At 40.2% G+C, this 12,657-nt stretch overlaps 1 protein-coding gene across 7 annotated transcripts in view; it reads left to right on the top strand.

Annotated features, from left to right (window-relative positions):
* hydin (HYDIN axonemal central pair apparatus protein) overlaps window positions 1-12,657 on the top strand; it is a 59,936-nt gene that overhangs the window by 10,861 nt on the left and 36,418 nt on the right. For all 7 annotated transcript variants that reach the window (XM_086208486.1, XM_086208483.1, XM_086208484.1 and 4 more), the window contains 17 exons: window positions 166-367; window positions 1,015-1,096; window positions 1,874-1,973; window positions 2,572-2,690; window positions 3,148-3,371; window positions 3,448-3,515; window positions 3,695-3,936; window positions 4,059-4,159; window positions 5,550-5,685; window positions 6,739-6,903; window positions 7,024-7,176; window positions 8,093-8,331; window positions 8,442-8,709; window positions 8,827-8,970; window positions 9,167-9,310; window positions 10,330-10,422; window positions 10,989-11,209. In XM_086208486.1, coding sequence (XP_086064612.1) covers window positions 166-367; window positions 1,015-1,096; window positions 1,874-1,973; window positions 2,572-2,690; window positions 3,148-3,371; window positions 3,448-3,515; window positions 3,695-3,936; window positions 4,059-4,159; window positions 5,550-5,685; window positions 6,739-6,903; window positions 7,024-7,176; window positions 8,093-8,331; window positions 8,442-8,709; window positions 8,827-8,970; window positions 9,167-9,310; window positions 10,330-10,422; window positions 10,989-11,209 — 2,701 coding nt within the window. The remainder of the gene's footprint in view (window positions 1-165; window positions 368-1,014; window positions 1,097-1,873; window positions 1,974-2,571; window positions 2,691-3,147; window positions 3,372-3,447; window positions 3,516-3,694; window positions 3,937-4,058; window positions 4,160-5,549; window positions 5,686-6,738; window positions 6,904-7,023; window positions 7,177-8,092; window positions 8,332-8,441; window positions 8,710-8,826; window positions 8,971-9,166; window positions 9,311-10,329; window positions 10,423-10,988; window positions 11,210-12,657) is intronic.

Genomic DNA, 12,657 nt, shown 5'->3' with positions numbered 1-12,657 from the left:
TCGCCCCTGAAACTCTAATTCCACCACGGCTTTCTTTCTGAACCCTCATCTCACTACTCATGTAACTCAGCCCTTGCTCATAATCAGCTGTTAAAAAAACAAAACAAAAACAAAAAAACAGTTATCAATTGTGTGTGCTAGTGTGTATGATTTTCTTCTGCTCAGGTGAAGAAGTGGTCATCAGCCTGTGTGGAGCATGTGACGAACGGAACATCCATCTTGAGACTGACATAATCCTGTTAGAGAAGACTTATATCTCTCTTTGCAATGTCCGCACGGTGTGCCTCACCAACAGCAGTGACGTCCATCTCAAGTACTGCTGGACCAGGTGGAAAAGCAAGCAGGAAGAGGAGCAGTATTTGCTGAGGTACATATGTGTGCAGACAACACTAATTATCATGTTTATATGGAAATGCTCCAGAGTTATTCATCGGAGGACAAATCTACATGTAAATGTGTATTTGTGCACACATAGTGAATTAGATGAATGATAGCAAGGAGAGGGGCAGCACGGTGGTGCAGTGGTCAGCACTGTTGCCTCACAGCAAGAAGGTTTCGGGTTCGAGTCCTGGCTCGGGCACGGGATCTTTCTGTGTGAGTCTGCATGTTCTCCCTGTTCCTGTGTGGGTTCTCTCTGGTACTCCAGCTTCCTGCCACAATCCAAAGACATGTTAATGGGGACTAAGCTAATTGATACTCTAAATTGGTATGACTGAGTGTGAATGGTTGTCTGTCTATATGTGTTGGCCCTGTGATGGACTGGTGACCTGTCCAGGGTGAACCCCGCCTCTCACCCGAAGGCTGCTGGGGTAGGCTGTAACAGGATAAGTGGTAGAAAATGGATGGATGGATAGCAAGGAGAATTACCCATCCTTTACTCCTTCTCACAAAATGCATGTTGCCAAAAATAGCTCATGTGTCACTATCTTTCTGTTGGCAACTCTTTGTTCTTTTTTCTGACCCTCCTGTCTGTCTTTGCTTTGCCTTTCACCTTCCCACTTCCTGTCTCTCTAGGGAAAACTCAGTGCTCCAGCAGAAGGAGGAGGGGAAGGAGCGATTGATCCTCTCACACAACTGCATCACAGTAGAACCAGCGGTGTGTGTTCCTGCTTATCACTCGTGCACTAGCTGGTGATCAGTTAGTCAGAAGTAGTAGCAGTAGTCGGCCCATGAGCTTTAACCCTATGTTGAAAAGATATTTAGTAACTTATGTTATTTCCAAATGATTACTGTTTCTAAAAAATCCAAGGCAAACACTTATGAACTGAGGGATTTTATCAAAGAGCTGGTAACACTCTTGCAATGTCACGTGTTCTTCCTTGTGGCTCTGCAGGACAGAGATGAGAATGTGGAATATGTGAATATGTGAGAATATGATTAGAACTTAGATGAGATCTGTCTGAAAAGTTTAAGATTTAATTGCCTTCTAAATCCAGTCTGAGTCTTCCTTTTTTATTTTTCAATTTCATAGATGAATAGATAGACCTTGCCTAACTACAAAAGAAAGAAATAGGCATTCATAGAAAATTGATTTAAAAAGATTTTTTTAAAAAAGAGAGAGAGACAGAGAAAGTGTGTTCCACTCAAAACACATACTGTCAGAGGGTGTTTGAGCAAAGTGGTAAGCAGTCTACATTAACACCACACACATGCAAACACACAACAATTACTTGGTCAGAAATTATCTGATCCCATTGTGTCTTTTGCGAAGATAACCTAACAAGTTTTTGTTTATCCATTAAACCTTGTACAAAACCTAAAAAAAGAGCTACCCTTGCATCTTTCTTCTGTGAGAACACCATTACAACATGCTTGTCTGCTTTATGTCTTTTGAGTAAAGTGATGATTATTCCCCTTTCTTAACATGGCCCAGGAGGGAGAAATATGGCCCAGCACCACGACGTACTTCAGCATCATCTTCAAGCCTGAGGAGGCCAAACTCTACCAACAGACCATATATTGTGATGTCGCAGGTCAGTGTCTTTACAGCACAACTCTCACACAAATCTACTCATCTGTTGAATCTATATGTTTCTAATACAACTGGTTGTTTCTTTTTCAATGTGTCATTGGAGTGAAATAAAACCCCATTGTGAAAGCTGCTTAGATTTCCTTCTGCATCAGCTTTCAACAACCTCACTCTTATATACAGTCTCATTTAAATACAATCTGGATATTTTGATAAGCACCAGTTTTTGACATGTCAGAGGTATTGAAAAAAAGTCTGTGTGTGTGCGTGTGATGGGGTGATGTAAGTTAATGAGTTCGCTCATTTGTTTCCTAGGCTGAAAATCCGTCTCTCACTTAATATTGTGTTAATGAGAAGCTTGAGGTTATTGCGGTTTCACGGAGGGTCAGGTAACAAAATGGGTGTCATTTCTAGATAGTTACATTGTGGAAAGAATATAAATTTAGTCACCCTCTGGCAAAAAATTGTGAATGAAGCCTGAAAATTATGGCCTCATCTGCTGTCACCGTGAGGTCAGACACTTAAGCTTCGGTACATTCCATCCAAACATGCTCAACCTTTCCCTGTTAACAGAAGTTCCTGTTGTCTGTGTTTGCACTTAGGAAGTGAATCTCGCCTACCTCTGACAATCAAGGGGGAGGGCTTAGGACCTCAACTTCAGCTCAGCTATAGCTGTATGAATATGGAAAAGGTTTTCATCAGAGACAAAGATCAGTATGAGGTAAAAACAAGTTCTTGCCCAGGTGTTGTGGCTGTGTATATGGCTGTGCTTCTGTTCTCCACGAAGGCTGATGGCCAGATAAGGTGCATGTGGCCTGCTGCTGTTGAGTGGACAGCAACTAAAAGCACCGGGATCAGAAAAGAGAGGCTTCTGTTTTGAAGACTGCTACACTGTTATATGCTTCTCAGAATCTTAAATTTTGTTTTCTAATTTGTCTGGTTTTCATTTGCTTAATGTATGAATATACTGATTTTTTTTAAATAAATTGATTATTTAATAAATCTCAAGATTTTTGTCATTTTATGAGCCATCTAAGAGTGGGGTGTGCCAAATGGGGGTTGATCAAGGATTTAGAGAATATTTGCTTTTTGTTGGAGCCCCAACACAGGGAAATCACTTATCATGCTAATATTGTCCACAGCTATACATTTCTTACTAAATCTATGGATTTGTGCAGGTGCTGCTGTCCAACAAAGGGCCAATCGATGCCCCTTTCAGGCTATCAAGCCCCAACACCACTTTTGGTGGCTGTTTCTCCTTCAGTCCTGAGGAGGGTGTTGTTCCCTCCGGGGCCTGCCAGATTGTAACAGTCATCTTCCACAGTTGCATCTTGGGAACTTTCTCTGAGGATCTGCTGCTACATGTCACAGGGCAGCCTCAACCACTCACCTTGACCTTTAGGTGAAGTTATTATAACTCAGATTGTGAAATCATTCAGATTTAGCTGAAATCTGATCACATATTTGTTTTCTCTCAGGGGTCGTGTTATTGGTCCCACGTTCCACTTCAGTGTCGAAGAGCTTAATTTTGGAGATGTAGCATTTGGTGAGTTTCAGCATTTTGAGGCCTTGCTCATTTTGCTGTTTACGATTTTGTTAAATTTTTTTATACATATTCCACTGAATATATGAATGTATTAAAGTTTCCATTTATCTGTATTTCTCAACTTGTTTTTTTCTTCTCATCATTGGTCTGTTCCTCTCTGTCATTTTCTTACTATGCAGGTTTCCCTCAAACAACAACGTTTAAGCTCTTCAATACATCATTCATTCCTATGACCTTTGCTCTCCGTGTCCTGGGAGATGGGATGGGGTCTCCCAGTTTGTCCTCTGTCGAACAGGTCTCAAAGTTGAGTAGAAACAACTGGCAAGGCAGTGGTGCAGGAGAGCTCAATGCTCGGCCTGTGGAGTTCACTATCCGTCCTGCTGCAGGCTCTGTGCGTTGTATGTCAGATGTCACCATTAAGGTAGAGTGAATTCATTGAAATGATTATTATTCACCCTATTGCCACTAATTAAAAGCTCGTAGCCAAAATGCTTTCTTAGTTGTCTTCTGCAGCTTCTTTACATGTGTGTATTTTATCTACAGGTAACGCTGTGTTCCAACACAGTCAAGCAGTACAGGGTGGCTCTGGTAGTAGATGTTGAAGGTGTGGGGGAGGAGATCAAGGCTCTGCCAATAAATGCCAGGTCAGACATACACATGTGCAAGTATCCTCACACTGAATGAGGTTTTGAGTTTGACTTGCAAAACATGAAGTCCATTGAAATGATCAGTTCAGTTTGATTAGTGAAAGAATGAAAATGAATAAATCTGTGGTTCCCTGCTTCACTAAGATGGCTCTCAGTTCTTCAGAAATGAGTGCACAAAAAATGTAATAGAACGTTTTCATTTTGCATTTTACAGACTTCTGCTGATGTTGATGCTTGGCAATACGGTCCATTGAACTGGCATTTAGGTGTCAACAAATCAGTTGAGAATATGTTGAATATTTAGGATGTGATTACTATAAGTATGCCATACCAGTTCTCTGTAAGGTAAAAGTAATCTAATTAATTATGGATTGAGTTTATTGAATAAGGACAGTGCACATAATCAATGTATCAGCATTGGCGTCAGGGTAAATATTATGTAGTTCGGACAGTTGCTACATTTCATCTGTAGTTCAATAGCATAACAGTTATACAAGATCTCTCAATACACCCCACAGGACAACACACAACACTTGTAACAGAAAGTACACGACCAATGAACACATTAAACATGACATAAGCATCTCCAAAAGACTGGGAAAATTTGTAATACGCCCAAGAATCTTCTGGGGATGGGCATCAGAGATTAAGTAGGTATCACAGTCCCTCTGTGGTGGTAGTTTATTCCCCAAGTATGTACCTCTAGCAGAAACCACCATTTGACTACATTTAGTATGTTACAATGTTGGTATATTACAATGTCCCCCTGTCAGCACTCGTGTTTTTGTTTGTAGTGACGAGCTTGTATATCAGAAAAAATATAACTGCATGCATAACGGCTATCACCAGCTCTGATGTGAGAGATGATTATCAAATTTGACGATAATATTTGAGATTTATTTTTAAGATTTTATAAATATAAGATATTAATCAAACCAAGAATGGTAGACGCTGCCGCACCACATCCAGTCTCTCATTCCAGTGACTAATATTCAATGGTTGCTGGCCCTCTCTGGACTTTCGACCAAAAAACATGCATACTGTTTTGTTTGTTCTTTTTAGAAAGGAAGAAATGAGGAGGAAGATTGCTTTGATTTTGCATGTCTATAGAATATTGTTTCATTAGCTCGTAATCTCACTCTAACTTTCGGATTCGTAAATTATTGGCATAAAGGTAAGTAAGACATGTCCCAGTACTGAGGTTTGAGGTACTCTGACTTACTTGCAGCATTCCCCGTCATTGTAAATTTATGAATCTGTGAGAGTTAATTAGACTGGAATTTTCACACGTTCTAGTGCAATAACTGCATGATCCATCTGATCCATAAATAAGCATCCAAGTTTTTCCTCTTGTCCCCTGTCCCACCATCCTTTGTTCCTTGAGCAGATGCGTTGTTCCTGACATTGCGGTGGAGACTCCACTGTTGGATTTCCGAAGGTGTTTCATCAATCACCCCTTTGAACAGCATGTGCGGCTGATCAACAGCAGCCCTTTGCCTTCTTGCTATGGCATGCTGGACCAGGTGAAGTAGATCCCTGAAGTGTGTGTATATACGTGGCAGGTTTATGATAAAAATGTCCCAGAAGGGGCTTATTCTTATTTACTTTGAGACCATTTTGTCCAGCTCTGTACAGCACAATGTATGCAGAAAGACGCTGCTTTGATGTGAAGTTGAGCTGTAGAGAGCTCTAAAGACGGAAAACAACTTTGTTTTTGATTGTGAACAATTGAAACAAATTTGTCCTGCAGAGGCTGTAGGCAATGAAATGCACCCTGTAGCATCTGTGAAGCATGTTCATGTCACAGTCCTACGTGGAATGTCTGAATATTTAGTTAGTATTATTGACTCTCAAGGTTTGTAGTTCTCTTTTTAGTGGTGTTTCTTAGTGTTTCTTAGTGTGTTTGTGGTTTATTTTGCTCGTGTTTTCAAGTTGATCTAATCATTTTGTGTTTTATTTTGAAAGCATATCCCTCTTATGCTTTTGTTTACTGTATACTTCCTGTCTTTGTTTCCTGCCTTTTTTGAGTCTCTCACTTCTGTCTTGTCAGTTTGTTAGGCTTCATCAGTGACAGCCCTGGTCCTTGTGTCTCTTACACTGTCAACTCCTTCCCTGCCCTCATGTTCCTCCACTTGTTTCTTGTCGTGTCCTTAGCAACCAAACTCAGATACAATCTGAACTGAGTCAGTTCTTTGTGGGATTCTCATGTTCACACTACCATGTAGTTCACCTGCTTGTTTTGCTTTGCTTTGCTTTTTGTTTTTTGGGGTTTTTTTTTTTGTCTCCCGGTGTTTTTGCTGACCTGCTTTTGTGAGTTGTTTGGCAATAAAGTAATAAAACAAATAATCTGTATGAGGTTTTGGGAAGTTATTGTTTTTATTAATGGTCTGTATTAGATTTCCTGAATAGCTCCATTTGTCTGTCTTTTCTCTGATGAAAGCAAATTTACTCCAATACAATTGATCAATACTTCCAAATTTTATTGTGTGATGTTGACAAAACAAATGCTGAACTGATACTTGCATGATTACATAATAACCAAAAAGTGACACTCTTACCTGTTTCACCTTTTTAAGGAGTTTGAGGAGAGACCATCATTTGTTTTTGGCAGTTCCACACCCAGAGGATTGATTTCTCCTCACAGTTCAGTGGAACTTCCTGTGTTCCTGCTGGCAAAGACTGTTGGAAAGTTGCATCACACTCTACGCATTGCTGTGTTTGGCAGCATCCACCCGCCCCTGGTCAGTGTGTTTGCTATCACACATGTACTCTACTGTAACTGGAATGTGTTTTTTCAGGATAAATTTGTCAAAATAAGTTAAGTTGTCTTTACTCATACCCTCTGCTCTGATCTCTTCCAGGAAGTTGCCTTGTCATGTATCGGCCAAGGTCCAGTAGTTCAAGTGCAGAGTCGGCAACTGGATTTTGGCAGAATCCCAGTTCTGAAAGATGCTATTAGAACCCTGACCCTGACAAACCAAGCACCTATTCCAGCTCGATTTACAACTCGCATGGTACAAACATCCACCAACTCAGACTCACCTCTAAGCAGGCACATAGATTTATCTATGAATAAAACAACATAAAAATGAAAAATGAGTGTAACAGAAAAAAATATTGAATTCATCCTTCTACCAGATCTCTTGTACAAACCTTCTCGTTGTACCGTATTATGTACTTAGCTTTTGAAATAAGCCAGGTTGATACCAGTGCCATCCCTGGAGAACAAGCAGTTTTTCTTTGTTTTTCTTTGTACTGTAGCTCTTGGTGCTCCCATTATAAGCCCACTAAATGTGGACAGAAATTACATTGTGTAGCTGATCTGGGAAAGTAGACTGCTGCATGCGACTGGTATTTTTACTGTTCCATTCTTTATTGCTATATTCTGTCCAGTGACATTTCAAGTGCATTTATCTCATACTCCTCAAAATACCGTGAAACATCTTTGCTTTATGAAAAACAGTGGAACTCTGCATAACTGAGCATGCTTTTTTTTTTAGAAGAATCAGCCTTTTAAGGGCGCGTTTCCACTGGCTCACTTTGGCTCTGGTCGGGTGGGGTTGGGTTGGGTTGGGTGTGTTTGTAGCACTGGGTACCAAGTCAGTGTGGGTGGACTCTCCAGCCAGAGTTCCCCGGCGTAATTTGTGTGCGACACAACAACAACAACAACAACAACAACAATGGACTACATGGGAGGCAACGTTATGCCTGTTGCTTGGTCAGAGGTTTTTGCGTAAACTAAAAGTGAGGGACGACAGACAGGCAAGGCTTTGTTACGCTGTCTTTTACCTCAAGGATCTAATGCAACACCAAAATGTTGACATGGTCATGCTGCTGTATGATACACACATCTGTCTTTTCTGGTCCTCGTGAAAGGACAACGATATTATCACACATCGCATTTCAGTAACAACATCTCTGTTTCCTTAGAGCCAAAAAAAGTCTTTTTGGTGTGTTGAACCCATCGTTGGTGTAGTGCCAGCACAAGGCCAGCTGGAGCTCAGGGTGGTAGCACACCTAAAGGACACACTCCTCTTCCAGGACAAGGTGGAAGTATCCATCCAAGACAGTGACACATACACTGTTGCTGTCTCTGCGACTGGCATTGGGACAACAATTGTCAGTGACAAGCCTTTTGCTCCCAGTCTTGACCTCGGCACGCAATTCAGGTAGCAAGGAAGTGGTTATATTCTTAAATCAATGTGGTCTTATGAAATATTAACCATATGGTCATTGAAAACACATGTTTCTGACACTCGCCTCTTTTATGTCCTCTCAGCTATGGATCATACCAGTATAACTTCAAACTGATCAACCATGGACTACGAGTACATCGATTGTACTGGAAAACTGATGGTTGGAGGACTAACAAAAACTTGAAGGGTCAAACCTTCCTACCCCCGATCTCTGTGGCAAGGAAGAAAGACATGGCCAGATCATCTTTTACCACAGAGAGGCCACTGTTCAGCATTAGCCCTACTTATGTGGAGCTTTTTCCAGGCAGCTCTGTGGACATGGTGCTGCAAGGATCCTCAGACTCCCCCAGGGTGAGACAGCTATGCACACAACATATCCCTTCATCTCATTTGTTTATGGTTCTCAAAAGAATAAAATCAGACATTATTTAGGAATGTATGTAAATTACTTATCTCCTGTCAACCTAGGTTGTACGCGAGCGTCTAGTCTGCCTCGGCATCGTGGGTCGCCAGGGCTGTTACGAGCACATCATGTCTGTAGATGTGACCTGTCGCTTCCTGACTCCTGTGCTCAAACTTTCCTCCAAGCAGCTGAAATTCTACACAGAAAAGGTTCAGTCAAGGCTCATGAGAACAGTTTACGCCAAGAGATTTTACCAGTGCTACTTAGTATATCAAAATCAGGTCATTATAGTGTTAATGTAGTTGTTATGTAGGCAAATCAGTGGAGGAATATGTGTTTTAAGAGCTTTAATTTAAGATTTCTCACATCTTTCTATTCCTGAATAATTGTGTCTATGCTGTACAGGTCCCAGGAAAGAGTCTCGCTCCCTTGTATGAGAAGCTAATTTTAAAAAATATGTCAGATGTGACGCTATCCATGGAGATATCTCTCGCAGCTCCTTTCTCCCTGTGTGAGGCCTCTGGAGCCCATAGCACAGTTACTTCTAAGGTACTTGTACTTTCTCTTTTTGTTGATTCTAGTTGAGATGATTTGTTTAATCTGTGTACACATATCTATAAAAATCCCCAAGATGAACAAAGCTTGTTGAATTTGGGTGAAACTTTTGTGCTTATTTCAATCACCCAAGGTGGTGTGTGTTGGGTGCACAGACTGTAAGTTCATTACTTGTACTACTACCACTACAACTATTCAGATATTGAATGTACTATATGGGTAAAGTGCAAAAAAAGGTTGGGTCAAGTGAAATATCGGTGAGAAGGTGTGAAGAAAAATAAACACTCAAAGCCAGTTAGCTCTCTTGTTTCATAGCTCTAAAGCAGCTGTGCCAATCACAGAGGCAAAATGACAAAAAAAGGTTTTTTTTTCTCCACAAAATCATATTGTGGTTGGGAAGGTACAGAGCTGCACGGCACCACAATCCTGCAGCCAGATGTAATTAATGTTATGAATGATGATATCATTACCAGAATAACATATAAACCACTTGTTTTTTTGAGAAGTTGGAAACAAGGTTTGTTACAGGATGAGAGCCCTGGCGAGGTTCTGCTTAAGTATTTTTTCTCTTACCAACAAAATCATCAGTTTAGCAGGATATTAATGATACTAATTTATATTGTCACCACAAAGAAGAGTTGACCTCACACCTGCTGGCACTGCATCTTCAACCTGCACTCAACACCAGTTTCAGTGCTGTGTACGGCACCTCGCTTTTAGCACTACTGCAGCACTACTTTTAACTGAACTTTCAACTCATGTATGCTTTAGCCCTCAGATAATAAATATGATGTAATGCTTTTGTATTGCATTTTGGATGTATTTACTTTGGCATCAAGTACAGAGGACCAGACTCTCCTCAAAAAACAAACATCAACAATAAAAAAAAAACCCAACAAGAATTCAAAGAAGTGTTGGATTCTGCTTACCTAGAATTCTATGGTTGTTCATATTAAAATGACAGCATGATTCCCTTTGTACTTTAAGTGATCACTGATATTTTCTCTCCCCAGTGCATGGTTTTAGGTCATGAAAAGGAGGTTGACTTGTGGGTGTGTTTCAATCCATCTTATCGTCAGGATAAAGTTTCAGAAGTTCTGGATGAGGTAAAAAGGATGCATGTTTGTAGCAACTCTTAAGAAGTTGTTGTTTTGTAATTTATTTTTCATCTGAGGCTATGTTCTCCTTCTGGTTATAGCATAGTTTAGAGTACGGAGAGTCATGAGCACAAATGACAAAATGTATTTTGTCTGTCAAGTACTCACGTATTGGTGTCTTGAGCATAGGTGGACAAAGAGGACATGGGTTATAATGGATGATCCACTTGAGGGTTTGTAAGCAGACATTTTTAGACAGTTTTGCTGTTGTTAGCCATCAGTCAGTGTGGCTGGCTCTTTCTGCATTCTGGAGGACCACAAAAGAGATTATTTAATACTGGTTCATTAGCAACAGCGTTCACTTTGAATTCAATATCCCTAACTGAAACTTTAGCTTAACAACAAAAACAACATCATATCTTCTGATTTTATTTTTCTGACGAATTTGTTTGCACAGTGCAGGATCTGAACAGTAGCATTCTTTGTACTGGATATTCATTCTCACTTGCACCCACTGAATGTAATACCTGCACTGATTATTTTGGGTGTATTTGCTTCCTTGATGTACTTTCTAGTACCTTGAAATACTCTATGAGGGACACCCGCAGCAAGATTTGGTGGAGTTGCACTCTGAGGTGCACTTCCCCAACCTCTACTTCTCCTCCACCACAGTGGATTTTCAGTGTGTGCTCAAAGGCACCAAGACTCTCAGAGAACTGACAATCACCAACTGCTCGCCACTGCCTGTGTCCTACCGCTGGGCTTGTCTGGTGGAGCAGAAGCACTGCACTATCAGGTACATTTATGCTGAAACCTGCACACATCTTATGTCTTTACAGTTACACCTGACACCTTTTACACAGTCCAGGGTAGTAAGTGGTTTACAGTTAAAGTATTAACAGTTGAGCTTACCCTGGGCAGCTTTGCTCCTTATTTTCAAATTACCATGTTGCCAAGTCAACTGGACAGATTTGGCAAGCAAGATGAAGGTAGAAAATGGAACACATTTCCAAACCAAGTGTTGTGTGTTGTTGTTTTTTTATCATAAGAGGTCATTTAAATTGACTGCGCTTGTTTTTTTTATATAATGACAAAGTTATAAGTGGGGATATAAGCACAAATTTGGTCAGAAACAGATGTATATAAATAAAAACATTCCCACATCACCATTTTACTCAATGACGGTGTTCTGTGTTACAATATTGAATATGTACATTCACATTTCCTGTGTATTTCTAATACTATGCTATGCTTATTTTTTTGTTTTGAAATGAGTTACTCAGCAGTTTAGTAATATTTGAGAAAAATCACAGCTGCAAAGGGGTGTTATAGCCAATCAAGACAATCGTTAGCCTTCTCACTTACTATGAACTTCACTATAGTCAATCTAAAGAAAACTGCAGTTTCAGCTTTTGTGAACTACGTGGTCAAGGTAAATGGAAAGGGCTTCCCAAATCTACCAACACAACCACACACTTATGATGAAGGTATCCACAACATTCAGGGGTTTGATGTCAAAGTCACCTGAAAATCTACCTCAGAGGAGCAAAGATAAAATCTGGAGCGTTCTGCATGCTCGACAGCTTACTTTGATTCTGATTCACAGCCATCCCAAATTGTTATCTTAGCTTATTTCTTAAGAAAGTAAAGCTATTGTCACTGGTGTACAGGACTACAGAAGAACCTGAGCTGCCTTCCTATTCCTGTGTTTTAGAGGAGCAATAGGTTACAAATAGAAAGCAACAGGATGAAGAGGAGAATGTATCTCAGTTATTTTAAAAATGTTTGTTAAGATGAATTACTTTAGCACAGTAGCTATACATTCAACCTTCTCAACAGAATTAATATTCAATTAAAAAAAGGAAGATAAATCTACTGGTGCTACTTGAAAGTGCCAGCTTATATTTCTTTTAAGTCTTTACTTTGGCTCCTGTCCCATGAAATGAACTGAATACTCAAGCCATCTATCCATGGCTTTGAACAAACTGATACAGCCCTACAACATTTATCAACCTCTTCCGTCTCCTAATTATTGGTGTTATTCCCTGATGCTCCTCTCCTTGTCCTTATCCTAGGTTTTTACATCACCAATTTTTTCATCTGTCCTCTCATCCAGTTTTTCTTGCTGTCCTTTCTCTTCCACCTGTTGTCTGCTAATGCACGTCAATATTCCTGTCTCCCATCACCACTTCATGTTCCATCTATTGCCCTGTTTCCAGTTTTACTTTGTTCAAGGGTAAAACA

The sequence above is a fragment of the Aulostomus chinensis genome, chromosome 7, assembly GCF_037954235.1.
Source record: "Aulostomus chinensis isolate RoL2024-O1b breed Wild chromosome 7, RoL_Achi_v1.0, whole genome shotgun sequence".
NCBI lineage: Eukaryota > Metazoa > Chordata > Actinopteri > Syngnathiformes > Aulostomidae > Aulostomus > Aulostomus chinensis.
The sequence above is the reverse complement of the archived record's forward strand: the minus strand, read 5'-3'. Positions and strand labels throughout refer to the sequence as shown.